Raw genomic sequence first — 21183 nt, forward strand, 5'->3', positions numbered from 1 at the left:
ACACACACACACACACACACACACACACACAGTAAGCAAACTATAATAACATGCTGGTTTAGACTAGAGCCAGTTGCACAGTGAACAGGGCAGGTCTGCACAGCCACGAGACACAGCCTGTTGATAACACATGGCATGTCAGAGCAACAACACATTTCACCAAAACGGCGCTATTGCCCAAACCAATCGATAACAATTCAAAAAATAAAAATGTTTAAGATAAAAACTACTTGTAGGGCCCTATGCTTTCAGAATGAAAAGAAAAAAAAAACAATAATTTAAAAAAAGCCCAGCATTGCAGAGTCCCTCATGTTGGATTGCAAGGGAGGCGGAGACGTTTGCGCCTATGATACACTATCAAAGGGGAAACCTCTCTACTTGATGATTATTAACGATTTACACAAAAGTCTGAACAGCCACCGCAGAGAAGCAACAAGACACTTGAGGGTGTGGTTGTGCAACACTGCGGTTATTAGCCCAATTGCTACATCAATGCACACGTCCTCGAGCACCTTTTTACCTCAGTCAAACTAGAAATCAAAATCAGTTTCATTACTTTCAAGTGAGGCCAGTGATTTTTTTTTTTCCTTTTTTAAAACAAACAAAAAAAATGGTTTATGTTAAATGCATCCGTTTTTATCTAAATATCAAATCATTTCTGAGTAACAATTAAGTACCTTGCTGTGATTGTTCTCAGCAAAGAATTTCTCAAGCAATAATTTAGCTAGGACTGTGTGCGTGATCTGAGTGGGGAGGGGAAAACTGAAAACTGTTGGCAGAGAGGTTTGGAACTTTATTGTTAACTCATTTATGATGACACCATGCAAGCAAACTGCATCCCACCACAACAGGCAGACATTTCAGGGGGTCTTTTCAAACAACTCATACACTAAAAGGGCATCATCATAATTTTCACATTATTCCAACCTCATAGTATAAAACACAGGAAATCACATTTGACTGCACTGGGCCTTTAAAGGCTTCTATCAGGGAGTAATTAGCATTTCATGCCCTTTTGCTATCAGCACACTGTGACCTACAAACAAACCTGAGCATGTCAATGCACGTAACAGAAAGTTCAGCCCTACCTAGACCAAACATTTCCTAAAACAACCCTTATTTTTTTCCACATACAGAGTTTGTAAAAAAAAAATAATGTTTTCCATTGACCACTAATCAAATCAACCTAACAAACATGAAACTACTTTTGTGATCATGTTGCAGTAACTGCAAGGAAAACCTAGTGCATCTCTCAACTTTGTCAGACCACATGCTAACTAATTAAATCGCAAAACAGTTCATGTCTGCACAAAACAACAAAAGTTAGGCATTTTAATGTATTCTCCAATTACCCAACAAATGGTCCTACACACACGCAGAAAGTTCATTTCCATGTAAAAATATCAGGCATTGATGATTATGTTGCAGTACATGTGAAACCAGAGTGAAAGCAGCGATACTAGAGGTGAACAGTTGGCCTCTGTGTGAATCAGTTCATCAAGCCCTGAGGAATGCACAACACTGAGCAGAGATAACCAAATTGATTTATAGCCATGGAAATCCAGCGCTTTCTGGAGTCTTTCATCTGACCAGGGGGGAAGTGGTGGAGAGAAAAACACTCACAACACTGCATAGCTCTGGTCTGGCTAGAGCCATGCTAAACTTAGCTAGAACAGTGGGTTCTGGCATATTCAAGGAGAGATAAAAACAGTGAAGTGTTCAGAAACACGCACACACCTCTTTATAGGCTGAAGCTTTTTGTAGCTCTTTGCCTATCCATGCAAAAACATATGTTTTACACACTGAGTAATTTTCATAACCGAATGACCAAAATAAAAACATTCTCAGATGAAGTCGAAAGGGTCAGACAAAGAGAAATCTGACCCCCGATAGGTACTTAGCACCTCGGCACAGTGTCGGCTGTTAACATCCCTAATGTGAACAACAAAGTTAAAAGTGCACTACGCAGAATTTGCTACGCCATTTCCCGGTTGCTAAAATTCTAAACAGTTCCCCTAATGCAAGCAAATAATAGTGTAGAGAATCACGATGGGGTTGAGGTCAGGGCTCTGTGCAGGCCAGCAACCGAGGACAGACGATTTCTACACGCTTCAGCACTCAGCGGTCCCGTTCCGTGAGCTTGTGTAGCCTACCACTTCACGGCTGAGCCGTTTCCACTTCACAATAACAACACTTAGTTGACCGGGGCAGCTCTAGCAGAGCAGAAATTTGATGAACTGTCTTGTGGGAAAGGTGGCATCCTATGACGGTGCCACGTTAAAAGTCACTGAGCACTTCAGTAAGGCCCTTCTACTGCCAATGTTTGTCTATGGAGATCGCATGGCTGTGTACTCAATTTTATACACCTGTCAACGTGAGTGGCTGAAATTGCCGAATCGACTAATTAGAAAGGGTGTCCACATAGTTTTGTATATATAGTGTATTTCAGTACACTCGTAACAACTTAAGCATTACAAAACTTATATTCGATAAAATAACCTCATGTAACAAATAACCCTTTCATTTATTTGTTGACCAAATTCGTCACGCTCTCACTGACCTCCATACAAAAACTCCTTGTTTGGTGAGCAAAAATACACCACCTGCTGAAGAGTTGGCCTCCCTCTTCTTCTCTGATTATAGTGATCATTTCAGCATTAGGTGATAAATCGGTTGACCATTATAACCACAAGTGCACTGTAATAATACTAAAGCAGCCAGAGTAAAAAAAATAAAAATAAAAAAAAATTACTTGAGAATAACTCAATTGTTGTACCTTTAGACTGTTCAAGCCAGTGGATACTCTCTTGCTTTCACTTGAACACAAGAGAAGTCTGCATGATTCCAGAGCAGATCCTGAGGCATGTCTCATCTTGAAATCTCTATTTTCCATTATATTATGGATTCAGCATTAACATGCAATAGTGAATAATTTGCATGGAGAGAGAGGAATTCTTGCTAGTAGGTGGACATTTTTTTTTTTTTAGAATAATGTTTTAAAAGATGCAGTGCAGTGCCATCATTAAGAGTTTGAGAGAGTAATGACGTTTCTCTGAGCTCAGTTTCTTACCTGTTGGTGGCGTGTGGTGCTGAAGGTGTACTGGACAGAGTGTGATGGGTAGCGGCTCTGCTCACTGCTGAAGCTGCCCTGTGTAGGGGGATAGCCCGAGCTACTGGACATCCTGGCTCCGGGTTGAGCCGGGCGGGCTGTTGCTGCACTGATCAGGGGCTCTGCTGGAGCATGGCTGGAGACCCAAACCACCTGAGGTAGGACAGATAGAGGGACACTAGTGTTGCATGGTATACCGAAATGTCGATACATTTTCAATACTAGAACATGAAAAACAGATTGGTACTAGAATGTTACTTTTGGTACTTCTGTCAAATGTGTCTGTATCAGGACAGCCGACCCCTTATTATAGTGCACATCGTGCCTGCCTACTTACTCATTGCTAGCCTGCACAGAGAGGCTGGGCTGGTGCATGTTAGCTCCCCACACATGCTGTACAGTAGTTAACACACTTGAATAATGACACCACACATAGAAATGTTGAACCTGTTAATTACTGTTCACAAAACAATGTCCATACAGGCCAGAACACTTTACAATGGAAGATGATACCGGTAGCTTCCAGCTAAGTAGGCTAACTTCCCTTGCTAGCTGACAGCTAAAGCCAACATCAATTCACTACCCTAGTACCTTGTTTGTGATACCATAATGCAATGCTAAAAATGCAGATTTCATAGATGATTTCCACCAAACACTTTATTCATTCACTTACTGCATCTATCACCCAAAGATTACCTATTGCCTCAGCACAACGAATGCCTCGTGAATGACGTAACTATTGGTTAAAAAAAAGTCAATGGAGCTACTTCTATGCAATGCTGCTGATCTATACAATGCCACCACTATACTTCACTGTAGGGATGGAGCCAGGTTTCCTCCAGACGTGACACTTGGCATTCAGGCCAAAGAGTTCAATCTTGGTTTCATCAGACCAGAGAATCTTGTTTCTCATGATCTGATAGTCTTTAGGTGCCATTTTGCCAAACTCCAAGTGGGCTGTCATGTGTCGTTAACTGAAGAGTGGCTTCCGTCTGGCCACTCTACCATAAAGGCGTGATTTGTTGGAGTGCTGCAGAGACGGTTGTCCTTCTGGAAGGTTCTCCCATCTTCAAAGAGGAACTCTGTCAGAGTGATCGTCGGGTTCTTGGTCACCTCCCTGACCAAGACCCTTCTCCCCTGATTGCTCAGCTTGGCCAGGTGGCCAGCTCTAGGAAGAGTCTTTGTGGTTCAAAACTTCTTCTATTTAAGAATGATGGAGGGCACTGTGTTCTTGGGGACTTTCATTGCTGCAGAAATGTTTTGGTACCCTTCCCCAGATCTGTGCCGACACAATCCTGTCTCAGAACTCTACAGTCAATTCCTTCAACCTCATGGTTTGGTTTTTGCTCTGACATGCACTGTCAACTGTGGGACCTTAAAAAGACAGTTGTGTGCCTTTCCAAATCATTTTTTGAGCAGTAACAGTGTCAAAAGTTTGGACACCTACTCATCAAAAAAGGGGTTTTCTTAATTTTTTTACATTGCAGAATAATAGTGAAGACATCAAAATTGAAATAACTCATATCGAATCATGTAGTAACCAAATATGTCTGTTTTACATCCATTGAGAATGACAATAGCTCCGCAACACATTTCAAAAATCTTTCCAGCCCTCTCCTTTTTGTTAACCACTCAGCGTGAAAGTGAAAAATGTGATGCTCTGATCCAGTGGCAACTACATAAAATAAGCCTAGATTACTTCTTATCAGTGCTTGACTTGGACAGAAATAGGTTCCGGTACTCATTGTGGGTGCTGGTACTGTTAATATTTACAGTTGAAGTCGGAAGTTTACATACACCTTAGCCAAATACATTTACTCAACTCAATTTGGACAATTCCTGACATTTAATCCTAGTAAAAATTCCCTGTATTAGGCCAGTTAAAATAAAGTGGTGATCCTAAGATTGTGAAATGTCAGAATAATAGTAGAGAATTATGTATTTCAGCTTTTATTTCTTTCATCACATTCCCAGTGGGTCAGAAGTTTACATGCACTCAATTAGTACTGTAAACTGTTCGCTGCTCTGGCACCCCAATGGTGGAACAAGCTCCCTCACGACGCCAGGAGAGCGGAGTCAATCACCACCTTCCTGAGACACCTGAAACCCCACCTCTTTAAGGAATACCTGGGATAGGATTAAGTAATCCTTCTAACCCTCCCCCCCACCCCCCCCAAAAAAGATATAGATGTACTATTGTAAAGTGGTTGTTCCACTGGATATCATAAGGTGAATGCACCAATTTGTAAGTCGCTCTGGATAAGAGCGTCTGCTAAATGACGTAAATGTACATTTGGTAGCATTGCCTTTAAATTGTTTAACTTGGGTCAAATGTTTCAGGTAGCCTTCTACAAGCTTCCCACAATAAGTTGGATGAATTTTGGCCCATTCCTCCTGACAGAGCTGGTGTAACTGAGTCAGGTTTGTAGGCCTCCTTGCTCGCACACGCTTTTTCAGTTCTGCCCACAAATGTTCTATGGGATTGAGGTCAGGGCTTTGTGATAGCCACTCCAATACCTTGACTTTGTTGTCCTTAAGCCATTTTGCCACAACTTTGGAAGTATGCTTGGGGTCATTGTCCATTTGGAAGACCCATTTGCGACCAAGCTTTTTCCTGACTGATGTCTTGAGCTGTTGCTTCAATATATCCACATATTTTCCCTCCTCATGAAGCCATCTAATTTGTGAAGTGCACCAGTCCCTCCTGCAGCAAAGCACCCCCACAACATGATGGGATGGTGTTCTTCAGCTTGCAAGCATCCCCCTTTTTCCTCCAAACATAACAATGGTCATTATGGCCAAACAGTTCCATTTTTGTTTCATCAGACCAGAGGACATTTCTCCAAAAAGTTCGATCTTTGTCCCCATGTTCAGTTGCAAACCGCAGTCTGGCTTTTTTTATTGCGGTTTTGGAGCAGTGGCTTCTTCCTTGCTGAGTGACCTTTCAGGTTATGTGAATATAGGACTCGTTTTACTGTGAATATAGACACTTTTGTACCCGTTTCCTCCAGCATCTTCACAAGGTCCTTTGCTGTTGTTCTGGGACTGATTTGCACTTTTCGCACCAAAGTACATTCATCTTTCGGAGACAGAACTTGTCTCCTTCCTGAGCAGTATGACGGCTGCGTGGTCCCATGGTGTTTATACTTGCGTACTGTTGTTTGTACAGATGAACGTGGTACATTCAGGCGTTTGGAAATTGCTCCCAAGGATGAACCAGACTTGTGGAGGTCCACAATTATTTTCTGAGGTCTTGGCTGATTTCCCTATGATGTCTAGAAAAGAAGCACTGAGTTTGAAGGTAGGCCTTGAAATACATCCACAGGTACATCCACAGGTACACCTCAAATAGGCTAAGTGACATCATTTGAGTCAATCAGAAGCTTCTAAAGCCATGACATAATTTTCTGGAATTTTCCAAGCTTCTGACCCACTGGAATTGTGATACAGTGAATTATAAGTGAAATAAACTGTCTGTAAACAATTGTTAGAAAAATTACTTGTGTCATGCACAAAGTAGATGTCCTAACCGACTTGCCAAAACTATAGTTTGTTAAGAAATTTGTGGAGTGGTTGAAAAACGAGATTTAATGACTCAAACCTAAGTGTATGTAAACTTCAGACTTCAACTGTAGGTGCAGGAGCTCCACAATACTTTTGAGCTAATATTCTATAACATTTGAGTAGCCGGTACTCAGCTCCGGTGAACTCCTTCCCAAGTTAAGCACTGTTTGTTATCCCTTGCGCAAATAGCCTACAGCTGTGTCTGTCCTGAGCTCACTGGCGCAGGAAACCAAGGGACCAGAATATTTTATACAATGCTGCAAATTGGCTAGTGCAAGCATTGGGCCGGACCAAAGTTAATACGTTTCAAGTTTGTTGCAGACAGGCAATGTGTAGCCAATCTGATTTATAGGAGAGAAGAAAAAAAATCCCCTTGGGAAAAAAAAAAATATATAATAAAAAAATTCTGGATATTTTCTGCCTGCAGGCTGCAATGTTTTAATTTGTTGGCTTTATGTAGGAAATGGCAATAAGTTACTTTTTAGGTTATCATTTTAAAATTAGATTTGTATACAATTTTCGTGAACCACTTGACAATGATTGAGATATGAAGATGTTACTATAAAATTAAACTGTTTCACAAAAATGTGCAAATGAAGACCATCGCTGGCACACAGATCGTTAGAAATTAGAAGATAAATTGGCATTCCACATGAGAAAGGTTGCCGACTCTTCGTATAACCTATTGCCGGCAACTTCAGGAGTGTAATGGCATAATTTGCGAAAGCCAGCAGGAGGAGAAGAGTTGGGTTAGGTTAAGTTTTTTTCTCTTCGTCATGTTGTTATCTAGATATCTGGTGCCCTCGAGGCATTTGTCAAATTACGTCAAACCATAAAGCATCAGACAAGCTCAATGCATATAGTTGATTTTATTAAAACATATAGGGTGTGTCTATATATGGAAAAATACACATTTACAAATTTTGATTGGTCGAAAGAACACGACTTTCAAAAACCAAGATTATTTTTAGTGAAGACAGCCCTAAACAGGACGCACCTGAGCTCAATTTCAAGTCTCATAGCAAAGGGTCTGGATACTTATGTAAATAAGGTATCAGTTTATTTTTAATACATTTGCAGAAAATTCTAAAAACCTGTTTTCACTTTGTCATTATGGGGTATTGTGTGTAGATTGACAGGGGAAAATGTTGATTTAATCTATTTTATAATAAGGCTGTAACAGGTCTGAAAACTTTCCAAATTCACTGTATGTTCATGTTTTTAGTGTTGGACTTAAAGTATACAATTTCAATCACATTATAGGTTGCAGTTGTTTTGTGTACCCTATTTAAATACCCTAAACTGTACCCCGCATATATACTGTGTAGAGTGCTGCTACCCGATATTATGGTCGGGTTAGGGCCTGTTTTTTTCCATCAATAACTATGAAATGGGCAGGGCTTCATTAAATTGATCACTAACATTTTGAAGCTAAACTATCCTTGTGCTCTGCTGCGCAGTAGAGTCATATCTGACTATGATCATAACATGGGGTCAGAAGTGCTTCAACCTCAAATATATTTTCTTACTTCACAGAAAATAATGTTCCTTGAGTTGACTGAGTTTAGAGTGATGAAAAGTAGCTAACAGCTACCTGCTCTCATGTCTCTTCATTGAGCAGAGCAGCCCAAGCAGAGATGTTGCTATGGTTACTCAGACCTGCCATGAGCAGAGCGCATGCAGAGCATGCAGGCAGCGAGTGAGCGATTTAGAGGCGCTAATGAAATAAAATAAAAAAATGTTTTGTCACATACGCCGAATACAACAGGTGTAGACCTTAGTGAAATGCTTAATTACAAGCCCTTAACCAACAATGCAGTTTTTAGATAAGTGTTTAGTAAAAATAGGTAAGTAAAAACAACAAATAATTTAAGAGCAGCAGTAAAATAACAGTAGTGAGGCTTTATACAGGGGGTACCGGTACAGAGTCAATGTGCGGGGGCACAGGTTAGTCGAGGTAGTATGTACATGTAGGTAGAGTTAAAGTGACTATGCATAGATAATAAACAGAGTAGCAGCAACGTAATAGATAGTCTAGCCTCTTGGACCTAGACTTGGCATTCCGGTATCGTTTGCCTTCCTCTGACACCGCCTGGTATAGAGATCCTGGATGGCAGGAAGCTTGGCCCCAGTGATGTACTGGGCCGTACGCACTACCCTTTGTAGTGCCTTGCAATCGGAGGCCGAGCAGTTGCCATAGCAGGCAGAGATGCAAACAGTCAGGATGTTCTCGAGGGAGCAGCTGTAGAACTTTGAGGATCTGAGGACCCATGCAAAATCTTTTCCGTCTCCTGGGCAGGAACGAGCTTTGTCATGCTCTCTTCACGACTGTCTTGGTGTGCTTGGACCATGGACCAGCATTCCTAACCTAGCCCACAATGTCTGCTGTGTGGATCGAGCAGTCATTTGAAAGAGGAAGAACATGTCAGCGAGACAATTCAAAGGCGAAATCCATTAACGCTAAGATAATGGAATTCATTGCCCTTGACAATCAACCGTTCTGTCGTGGGTGATGTTGGCTTTCACCGACTGGTTGAGCACCAGTACACACAACCAAGTGAGCTATTTTTCAGATGTTACCCTACCAGAGTTACACAGTAATAGCGTCACAACATACATACTATGGAACGCTGTTTGGGTCTTTGCGTGCCAAAATTATATGTCAAATCACTATTTGATAGGTTAAAAAAAGCTTTTAATTTGACACGTCAAATAACACAGTTCTATTATAGAATGTTGTGTGTTCTGAATTTGCACGTGCAAGCCAAGCGCCACCACTACTATCAGTAGCACTGTCAAAGCTGTACAAAAAAAAAAGTCTGCAAACACCGCCACGAACGATGTGCTTACAATACCACGCTGGTAATAAAGCATTATTTGCTTGACAGCAACTTCTGGGGTACCTAGCTAGCACCAATACAACCAGTCTGAAAACAATGACCAGTAGAAACTGCAGTCATTTTCACTATTCTTAGCAATGATTTAGGAATCCTTGTGAGTAAGTAATAGCTAGGTAGCCACTTGCCAGTTGTTCGCCTATTGAAATTGAACTTCGGTTCATGAAAATAGCTAGCCAGCTACTTAACCCTGGTGTCAAAAGCTAACGTTATAAACAGCCAGCTAGCTTAAAGTGGCTAGTGAGGCTCGACCTGACCGGGTTATGTGTTGTGAAGCTAGCCACAATAAGAATTAGGCAAAATAGTGGAATTTGCAGTTTGCCTTCAAAATAAATGTATGTCATTGACAATCATCAAATCAAAGTTTATTCGTCACGTGCGCCGAATACAACAGGTGTCGACCTTACAGTGAAATGCTTACTTACAGGCTCAAACCAATAGTGCAAAAAAGGTTAAGTAAGTAAAGAAATAAAACAGTAAAAAGACAGGCTATATACAGTAGCGAGGCTACATACAGACACCGGTTAGTCAGGCTGATTGAGGTAGTATGTACATGTAGATATGGTTAAAGTGACTATGCATATATGATAAAAAGAGAGTAGCAGTAGCGTAAAAGAGGGGTTGGCGGATGATGGGTGGTGGGACAATGCAGATAACCCGGTTAGCCAATGTGCGGGAGCACTGGTTGGTCGGCCCAATTGAGGTAGTATGTACATGAATGTATAGTTAAAGTGACTATGCATATATGATAAACAGAGTAGCAGCAGCGTAAAAGAGGGTTGAGGGGGGGCACACAATGCAAATAGTCCAGGTAGCCATTTGATTACCTGTTCAGGAGTCTTATGGCTTGGGGGTAAAAACTGTTGAGAAGCCTTTTTGCCCTAGACTTGGCACTCCGGTACCGCTTGCCATGCGGTAGTAGAGAGAACAGTCTATGACTGGGGTGGCTGGGGTCTTTTACAATTTTTAGGGCCTTCCTCTGACACCGCCCCTTCCTCTGACACCGCCTGGTGTAGAGGTTCTGGATGGCAGGCAGCTTAGCCCCAGTGATGTACTGGGCCGTACACACTACCCTCTGTAGTGCCTTGCGGTCAGAGGCCGAGCAATTGCCGTACCAGGCAGTGATGCAACCAGTCAGGATGCTCTCGATGTTGCAGCTTTAGAAACTTGAGGATCTCAGGACCCATGCCAAATCTTTTTAGTTTCCTGAGGGGGAATAGGCTTTGTCGTGCCCTCTTCACAACTGTCTTGGTGTGTTTGGACCATTCTAGTTTGTTGGTGATGTGGACACCAAGGAACTTGAAGCTCTCAACCTGCTCCACTACAGCCCCGTCGATGAGAATGGGGGTGTGCTCAGTCCTCCTTTTCCTGTAGTCCACAATCATCTCCTTTGTCTTGGCTACGTTGAGGGATAGGTTGTTATTCTGGCACCACCCGGGCCAGGTCTCTGACCTCCTCAATATAGGCCGTCTCGTCGTTGTCTGTGACCACTGTTGTGTCGTCTGCAAAACTTAATGGTGTTGGAGTCGTGCCTGGCCATGCAGTCGTGGGTGAACAAGGAGAACAGGAGGGGACTGAGCACGCACCCCTGTGGAGCTCCAGTGTTGAGGATCACCGTGGCAGATGTGTTGCTACCTACCCTCACCACCTGGGGGCGGCCCGTCAGGAAGTCCAGGATACAGTTGCAGAGGGAGGTGTTTAGTCCCAGGATCCTTAGCTTAGTGATGAGCTTTGAGGGTACTATGGTGTTGAACGCTGAGCTGTAGTCAATGAATAGCATTCTCACATAAGTGCTCCTTTTGTCCAGGTGGGAAAGGGCAGTGTGGAGTGCAATAGAGATTGCATCATCTGTGGATCTGTTTGAGTGCTGCGGGTCTGTAGACATTTAGGCAGGTTGCCTTTGCGTTCTTGGGCACAGGGACTATGGTGGTCTGCTTGAAACATGTTGGTATTACAGACTCAGTCAGGAACAGATTGAAAACGTCAGTGAAGACACCTGCCAGTTCGTCAGCATATGCCCGGAGCACACGTCCTGGTAATCCGTCTGGCCCCGCAGCCTTGTGTATGTTGACCAGTTTAAAGGTCTTACCCACGTCGGCTACGGAGAGCGTGATCACACAGTTGTCCGGAACAGTTGATGCTCTCATGCATGCCTCAGTGTTGCTTGCCTCGAAGCGAGCATAGAATGATTTAGCTCGTCTGGTAGACTCGTGTCACTGGGCAGCTCGCAGCTGTGTTTCCCTTTGTAGTCTGTAATAGTTTAAAAGTGTAAAAGCCCTGCCACATAAGACGAGCATCGGAGCCGGTGTAGTATGATTCAATTTTAGCCCTGTATTGACGCTTTGCCTGTTTGATGGTTCGTCGCAGGGCATAGCAGGATTTCTTGTAAGCTTCCGGGTTAGAGTCCCACACCTTGAAAGCGGCAGCTCTACCCATTAGCTCAGTGCGAATGTTGCCTGTAATCCATGGCTTCTGTTTGGGGTATGTACATACTGTCACAGAAGGTAACAATTGGTGGAATCATGCCATATTTAGACTAGATAATGTTAAACAAGGTTGGAATGTGAAATCAGTCTACTCGGCGACACCCACAGAACACAACTGTTTAGAGTTTACGCAAATATTATCACGGGACTGTGACTGTGTGAAATCACCTCCCCAGTCAGCCTATTGTGTGTATTGATATTCACATTGCACTGTACGGCCTTACCTAAGGATTGGGGATCAATGAAATGGGGTATCAGTCTACTCAATACCCAAGATATGTTTTCCCAATGTCCTCAGAATTATCAGACTCCAAAACATCCACGCAGCATTGTTTTTCCTCAGGAAAAGTGTTCAATACACATAGGTTGACAATAAATGTGGCTCAATTCACAGATGTTTCAGAGTCCCGCAATAAGAGCTACGATGCTAATGTTCTCTGAGTGTCACTGAGTAGACTGATACCCCATGTCATTGATCGACAATCCATAGGTAAGGCTGTACAGTGAAATAAGTACACCCCCAATGCAATTCTAAAGTATAATACATCCAGAGTGATTGCAGATGTCAAATTAATAAATTGTCTTTTGTTGATTTTATATAACAAAATTCCAACCTCGTTTAGCATGACCTATTAAATGATGGCATAATTCTACTATTTGTATGCATTTACATCACTGTCAATGACATACTTTTATTTTGAAGGCTAACTGCAAAGTCCACTATTGTGGCAAATCCTTATTGTGGCTAGTTTCACATAGATGGGTCCGACCACCAGTAATCAAGTAAGAACTGTCTTACAAATTATAGTTATTTTAGATAGCTAGCTAACTATATAGCTAGGTGTTAACTATAACTACTGAAACAGATTGTCGTTTTGCTATGTTTTTGGGGAAGAACATTGTTTGCATCCATGAGCTAGCTAGCTTTTTTTTTTTTTATGACCAGCACTGTAGGCACGCGAGACAACTTTACCAGCATCATAGCATTCGTATTAATGAATCATTGTGACATTTGAAATATGAGTGATAGTGTAATATCTACGCAAAAAAATTACTGAACACGTTAAATTATGTGACGTGCAGTCATATTCAGGTCATGATTGGTCAAGAAGCGTATTGCACACGTCAAAGTGTTATTTGACATGCAAAGACCCAAACAGCGTTCAATAGAAATCCTGGTTGAGAATGAAACAAATGAACAACAAAACAGCACAGGAAGTAAGTGAAAGAAATAGGTTTTTGATTATGTTTTACTGGTAATGGGGACATACGTAAATGTCAACAAAATACATTTTTGTTCAGCGGCGTGTGTGTGTGTAACTGTTATTTAACTAGGCAAGTCAGTTAACCTCTAGGGTATGTGGGACAAAATCGTCCCACCTACTCAACAGCCAGTGGAATCCCGTGGCGCGATATTCAAATACCTTAGAAATGCTATTACTTCAATTTCTCAAACATATGACTATTTTACACCATTTTAAAGACAAGACTCTCGTTAATCTAACCACACTGTCCGATTTCAAAAAGGCTTTACAACGAAAGGAAAACATTAGATTATGTCAGCAGAGTACACAGCCAGAAATAATCACACACCCATTTTTCAAGCTAGCATATAATGCCACATAAACCCAAACCACAGCTAAATGCAGCACTAACCTTTGATGATCTTCATCAGATGACACTCCTAGGACATTATGTTATACAATACATGCATGTTTTGTTCAATCAAGTTCATATTTATATCAAAAACCAGCTTTTTACATTAGCATGTGACGTTCAGAACTAGCATACCCACCGCAAACTTCCGGTGAATTTACTAAATTACTCACGATAAACGTTCACAAAAACATAATTATTTTAAGAATTATAGATACAGAACTCCTTTATGCAATCGCTATGTCCGATTTTAAAATAGCTTTTCGGCAAAACCACATTTTGCAATATTCTGAGTAGATAGCTCGCCATCACGGGCTAGCTATTTTGACACCCACCAAGTTTGGCACTCACCAAACTCAGATTTACTATAAGAAAAATTGGATTACCTTTGCTGTTCTTTGTCAGAATGCACTCCCAGGACTTCTACTTCAATAACAAATGTTGGTTTGGTTCAAAATAATCCATAGTTATGTTCAAATATCCTCTGTTTTTTTTGTGCGTTCAAGACACTATCCGAAGGGTAACGAAAGGTGACGCGCCGGCGCCTATCGTGACAAAAAATTCTGAATATTCCATTAGCGTACTTCGAAGCATGTCAAACGCTGTTTAAAAATCAATTTTTATGCGATTTTTCTCGTAAAAAAGCGATAATATTCCGACCGGGAAACCCTGTTTTTGTTCAAAGACTAAAAATCTAAAATGGACTCTTCTCGTGCATGCGCGCGCCAGTCTCATTGTTCTCTGATCGACCACTTACCAAATGCGCTACTGTTTTTCAGCCATGATCTGCAAAGTCATCATTCAACGTTCTGCCGCCTTCTGAGAGCCTATGGGAGCCGTAGGAAGTGTCACGTTACAGCAGAGATCCTCAGTTTTCAATAAAGAGAGTGTAGAAGGCCAAGAAATGGTCAGAGAGGGCACTTCCTGTAAGGAATCTTCTCAGGTTTTTGCCTGCCATATGAGTTCTGTTATACTCACAGACACCATTCAAACAGTTTTAGAAACGTTAGGGTGTTTTCTATCCAAATCAAACAATTATATGCATATTCTAGTTTCTGGGCAGTAGTAATAACCAGATAAAAAACGTACCCGATTTAATCCGGCCGTGCAAATACTGCCCCCTACCCTAGAGAGGTTAAGAACAAATTCTTAATTACAATGACGGCCTACCCCGGCCAACGCTGGGCCAAATGTGCGCCGCCCTATGAGACTCCTAATCACGGCCGGATTGGTAGAGCATGGTGTTTGCAACGCCAGCATGGTGTGTGCAATGCCAGGGTTGTGGGTTCGATTCCCACGGGGGGCCAGTACAAAAAAAAAAAAAAAAAAAAATGCATGAAATGTATACATTCACTACTGTAAGTCGCTCTGGATAAGAGCGTCTGCTAAATGACTTAAATGTAATGTAATGTGATACAGCCTGGATTCGAACCAGGGACTGTAGTGATGGCTCTTGCACTGAGATGCAGTGCCCTAGACCACTGCGTCCTTGTGTGTGGTGTGTGAACTATTTTATTGAACTAGAACGCTTAAAAGGGCGCAACATTTTTTAAATCTATATCTTTTTTTGGCAATGAAAATATTGGATATCGGTATCAGCCAAAAATGTAATATCGGGGCATTACTACCATGCAGGCCTCTGCCAGAACTGCTTACGTTGACAGTCCCAATCTTCCCATATTTTCAGAGTTACACTGACGCAAGTGAAATCCTGTACAGAGAGCCTGTTTGAGAAGGAAAGCCTGAATGTTGATCTGATGAACACCTCGTTGTCTTAAAAATCGAGGATTTGTAAAAAAAATAAAACTTCTGCTACAGGAGTGCCATCCAGACAGATATGGCGATGACAAGAATGCCAGGAATGCTAGGAATACCAAACAAGGCACATTTTTGTTTGTAAGACAAATCATGAGCGGCTATGCATCTACAACGCCATGCTGCTAAAGAAAAATAAAAAAACACAAGCATGTTGAAGGGAAGAAAATCTCCACAGTTGCTCTCCAAATCTCTGCAGTTGCCTTAGAGTTTTTCCTTCAAAATTCTTAAAACAATAAGATGGCATAAAATATGCTGCTGAAACTCTATCCAAATTCATACTTGGAATGAAACTCTACACAACACCTAGCCTAAAATGCATCATGGAGCCCCCCCCCCCCCCAAATTGCGCCGACCGCAAGCACAAACACAGCCCCAGTGTGTTTCTCATGCTTGTTCTGCATGCCTACAAGGACCGCACAATAATTATCTTCCGTCAGAAATGTAACAGTTATAAAACCTAAGGCAATGCAACATCACAACAACCAATTAAAGTCTCTTCCACTTCCCTCATTAATATAAAGTAAAAAATGTAATCGTAAACAACTCAAAATCAATGAGGAGGTCATATTAGAGGAGACGAAACAGGTGAAGTGTGCACTTTGTAAATAAACGGGATGATTGGAGTCTGCATCTTTAGGCCAGCTGACAGTAGTGAGTTTCTCATCAATACAGAACATAATATCTAATATGACTTATTATCTTTTAATACCAGTTTGTTGACAGGCAGGACCAGATGTTGAATTACAGCTGCAAGGACAAAACCTACTGTTGTGGCTGAATAAATAACAAGCACATATTGCAACAAACCACACTACGATCATATTAGCGCAATTTATTGACTAACCATGGATGGTGACTCCATGAAAGATGCAAATGGTTACTTTTGGGTTTGTTGATGATGATGGTTATACAAACGTTTACAATAATGGGTACCTAGCTACTTGGCCTACATAACATGATTACCTAGCTAGCTTAGCTAAATAGTTTGCAGATACTGCTGTATGGAGCGAACCTTTTTACATAAGGTGAAATCAATTATTAGTTATGATTGTCTAAACGTATTAAACAAGATATAGTTGCAAACATCAATAGCAACTTGACAAATGTAATGTTCGTTGCAGTCTACACCTTCCTCTGGTGTTTGCCTTGTATGCTAACTGGGTAAGCTAAGTAGCTTACAATATCAATTGCTTGTTGCTGAATTAAAGGATATGTGCGTTTCTTTTTAGTTTAAATCGACGAATTAGCATTCATCTGCCATAAATGTGTAAATGCAGCACACTTGAACTTTATAAAGTACATGAAAACACCGGATCCTGCGAAACGACAGTGTTGTTTGCTACAATTTTTCACTTTGAATTCTCAAGCAAGCCGCCATCTTGCAAATGGAAATTTGCAGCCTCGATATAGTACGCTAAAGTGGCTAACATGCTAGCTAAACGCAACTGAAAGTTCTGCTCCATTTTAAAAACATGTAACTTCTGTGCACATATGAAGAGATAGGCACTCACCTCACATTCGGGGAAAAAGTACCGTGTAAGAACTAAATGTGTTCTTATTGGTCTTAAAGGGCAGATGCTTTGTAAACCCGATGTTGACGGACAGTAGACGGGTCGTAGCAGACAGAACGCTGCACCACATTTGTCTGTCGATGTCCTGGCAGGATTGTAGAAATTGTTATATAGAAAACAAATACAGTACTTTCATGATTTACATTTGCATATTTTCTCAGTGCGTACTGTGTGTGTTAAATATGGATTAAAACAGTGATTAGACATTAAATCAACGTTGTCTAAACTACGCGATTTAAAAATATATATTTTTATTTGAAATACCAAAGAGGATAATGTTGTGTAACGTTGAAACCATCCCCATAGACGAACTAAATATCAATTGTGTCTTCCGCCTGACACAAAACATGCTTGTTGATCCTGATTTTTGATTTATCCAAAACGAAAATATAAGTAATAATGTGTCCACAGTTTAGATAAATAAATAAAAATACGTTTCTTGAATAATACAAATGATCGGTTGGTCGTTTACCTAACCTTACACATGCAACAGAAACGGGGAAACTTTCAGATGCCTAACTAACATTATAATTAGAGCATTTATGATTTTCATATCAACTGGATATTCGTTGACTGATGCCAATTTTCGGTGTTTTTGTAATTATATATTATACATGGTCGTGGGTTCAAATGTTATGTTGCGTTCCAGAAACAGGAAATGTAGCAAATTAACTTATTTTAGGCGGAACCTTTGATAAATAAGACTGAAAATACGGAATGTTTATAAGAACGGAAAAAAACATTCATGTTTTATTTGTAGTGTTCGTAGTACCTTTGTCTTTGTTTGGATAAAATGCATTTACTTTCAGCAGAGTCACGTAAACAATTGTTTACATGTGTTATGTAGAGACAAGCAATTCAACTCATCTGAAACAAGCGATTTGTCTGGCGATGTTCGAGCACTCTTTAACTGCCTATCCTGATGATGAATGCATGTTCTTTGTACCAACAATTTTAAGACTCGAGGAACTAAATGCCTCTTCATTTGTGTATTTACAATAGAAAACATTTGTTTTGATTGGTCCTTTGAGCAGCCTATTTATTCCTGAACCAGAATGTGGCTTTACAGGAGACGTTGATATGGCGAATCTCCATTAAGCCCAGAAAGCAGCCTTTCAAGTTGCCATTCAACAGCTTTTCAAACTTAATGTCAAAATACGGTAATTGCTCACGAAAAGGGAATTTCGATTGATTAACTATCGTCATTTACTGCCGTCATGGCCGGTATGTACTTCTAAAAAAGGTCTAAATAAAAATGTACAAGCAACCAAATAAATGACTATTTTCCACCTCTAATGAATCGCTCAGGTCCCAAGGATCCCGGATAGCGTTAACCTTACTGCCATGCATAGGTCGGAAGTCTACAACAACTCAAATGTTTCGTTGCATGTAATTTTGTGTTAATACTTTTTTTATGTCGTTATGTAGCAATGCTTTAAATGACAACATATTAAGTAATTACTTTTCTCCAAATAATTACCTAGGTAATTACTACAATCAAGGTGTACAGCGTCTAGGCAGCTGTGCAGTGTTGGTAATACCAGCTTCCAGAGTCATTATGCACGACTGCAAGTAAGTTGTCTCTGCCAGTGAAGCTAGCAAGTAAGCAATCTTCAGAACAATTATCATTTTGCAGCAGAACATACTGGCCAATCAGCCCCACACATTCCTTTTAAAAACAGCCATTGATGGGGCTTACGCCAGTTTGGTGCTTCTTGGTTGTACCAGTAGAAATTATGCCCTTTATAATTTATTTAATTTAACTATATAACAAAAATTGATTGCATGCATATACACTACCCATGTTGTGCTTGGGATCCAGGTTTAGAAAGTAATCTGCTATTTTAAATAAGAAGTGCCTGCTTAGCATACATTTGTGGTTAAGTAACCTTGTCAGAACAGTCAACCGATGGTCAATTTATTAAGCCTAACAAATAATGTGATTTTTATCCCCAACGATGAAATTGGGCAGGAGACTGTGGATCTGTCTTTGTCCGTTTGTGCGTTAGTACGTACGTTAAGTTGCACACAATATCTCAGACAGCACTGGCCTAATTTTGACAAAACTTTGATGAATGAGGCATCTTGCCATAGAGATCTGGCATTTACAAAATTACACCGATTGACCAGATGGTGGCGCTATAACATGAAATTGAAAATACTGACTTTGAACAGTCACGCCCCTCACCCCGTTTGACCTAAAGCAGGGGTGGGCAATTCCAGTCCTCGAGGGCCTGATGGGTGTCAGTTTTGCCCCAACCCCAGCTAACACACCTGACTCCAATAATCACCTAATCATGAGCTTCAGTTTAGAATGCAATTTCAAATCAAACTTTATTCGTTACATGCGCCGAATACAACAAGTGTAGACTTTACCGTGAAATGATTACTTACAAGCCCTTAACCAACAGTCCAGTTCAAAAATAAGAAAATATTTACCAAGTAGACTAAAATAAAAAGTAATAATAAAAAGTAACACAATAAGAATAACAATACTGAGGCTATATACAGAGGGCACCGAGTCAATGTGTGGGGGTACAGGCTAGTTGGGGTAATTCGTACATGTCGGTGCGGCGAAGTGACTATGCATAGGTAACAAACAAACAGCGAGTAGCAGCAGTGTACAAAAGGGAGGGGATCCATGTAAATTGTCTGGTGGTGATTTTATGAATTGTTCAGCAGTCTTATGGCTTGGGGGTAGAAGCTGTTGAGGAGCCTTTTGGTCCTAGACTTGGCGCTCCGGTACCGCTTGCTATGCGGTAGCAGAGAAAACAGTCTAACTTGGATGAATGGAGTCTCTGACAATTTTATGGGCTTTTCCTCTGACACCGCTTATTATATAGGTCCTGGATGGCAGGATGCTTGGGCCGTTCGCACTACCCTCTGTAGTGCCTTACGGTCAGATGCTCAGCAGTTGCCAGGTGGTGATGCAACCGGTCAGGATGCTCTTGATGTTGCAGCTGTAGAACCGTTTGAGGATCTGGGGACCCAAATCTTTTCTATCTCCTGAGGGGGAAAAGGTTTTGTCGTGCCCTATTCACGACTTTCTTGGTATGTTTGGATCATGATAGTTCATTGGTGATGTGGACACCAAGGAACTTGAAACTCTCGACCTGCTCCACTACAGCCCCGTCGATGTTAATGGGGGCCTGTTCGGCCCGCTTTTTCCAGTAATCCACAATCAGCTCCTTTGTCTTGCACACATTGAGGGAGAGGTTGTTGTCCTGGCACCACACTGCCAGTTCTCTGACCTCCTCCCTGTAGGCCATCTCATCATTGTCGGTGATCAGGCCTACCACTGTTGTGTCGTCAGCAAACGTAATGATGGCGTTTGAGTCGTATTTGGCCACACAGTCATGGGTGAACAGGGATACAGGAGGGGACTAAGTACACAGCCCTGAGGGGCCCCAGTGTTAAGGATCAGCGTGGCAGACGTGTTGTTGCCTACTCTTACCACCTGGGGGCGGCCCATCAAAGTCCAGGATCCAGTTGCAGAGGGGGGTGTTTAGTCCCAGAGTCCTTAGCTTAGTGATGAGCTTTGTGGGCACTATGGTGTTGAACGCTAAGCTTCAGTTAATGAACAGCATTCTCACATAGATGTTCCTTTTGTCCAGGTGAGAAAGGGCAGTGTGGCGTGTGATTGAGATTGCGTCATCTGTGGATCTGTTGGGGCGGTATGCGATTTGGAGTGGGTCTAAAGTGTCCGGGAGGATGCTTTTGATGTGAGCCATGACCAGCCTTTCAAAGAACTTCATGGCTACCGACGTGAGAGCCACGTGGCAGTAATAATTTAGGCAGGTTACCTTTGCTTCCTTGGGCGCAGGGACTATGGTGGTCTGCTTGAAACATTTACATTTACATTTTAGTCATTTAGCAGATGCTCTTATCCAGAGCGACTTACATGTTACCGACTCAGTCAGGGAGAGGTTGAAAATGTCAGTGAAGACACTTGACAGTTGGTCTGCGCATGCTTTGAGTACACATCCTGGTAATCCGTCTGGCCCAGTGGCTTTGTGAATGTTGACCTGTTTAAAGGTTTTGTTCACATCGGCTACCGAGAGCGTTATCATACAGTCATCCAG

The 21183-nt window shown here is 41.5% G+C and overlaps 1 protein-coding gene and 1 pseudogene across 6 annotated transcripts in view; one reads left to right on the forward strand and one right to left on the reverse strand.

Annotated features, from left to right (window-relative positions):
- The window catches only part of LOC106603505 (nuclear receptor corepressor 1), a 106991-nt gene extending 89796 nt beyond the window's left edge, over positions 1-17195 (reverse strand). For all 6 annotated transcript variants that reach the window (XM_082974608.1, XM_014197285.3, XM_014197282.3 and 3 more), the window contains exons 1-2: positions 17042-17195; positions 3071-3262 (exon numbers count right to left, since the gene is read on the reverse strand). In XM_082974608.1, the coding sequence (XP_082830734.1) occupies positions 3071-3181 (111 nt within the window). In that variant the 5' untranslated portion in view covers positions 3182-3262; positions 17042-17195. The remainder of the gene's footprint in view (positions 1-3070; positions 3263-17041) is intronic.
- LOC106603508 (N-acetylglucosaminyl-phosphatidylinositol de-N-acetylase-like) overlaps positions 12816-21183 on the forward strand; it is a 37132-nt pseudogene continuing 28764 nt past the window's right edge.

This window comes from Salmo salar, chromosome 04 (genome assembly GCF_965601325.2).
Source record: "Salmo salar chromosome 04, fSalSal1, whole genome shotgun sequence".
Lineage (NCBI taxonomy): Eukaryota > Metazoa > Chordata > Actinopteri > Salmoniformes > Salmonidae > Salmo > Salmo salar.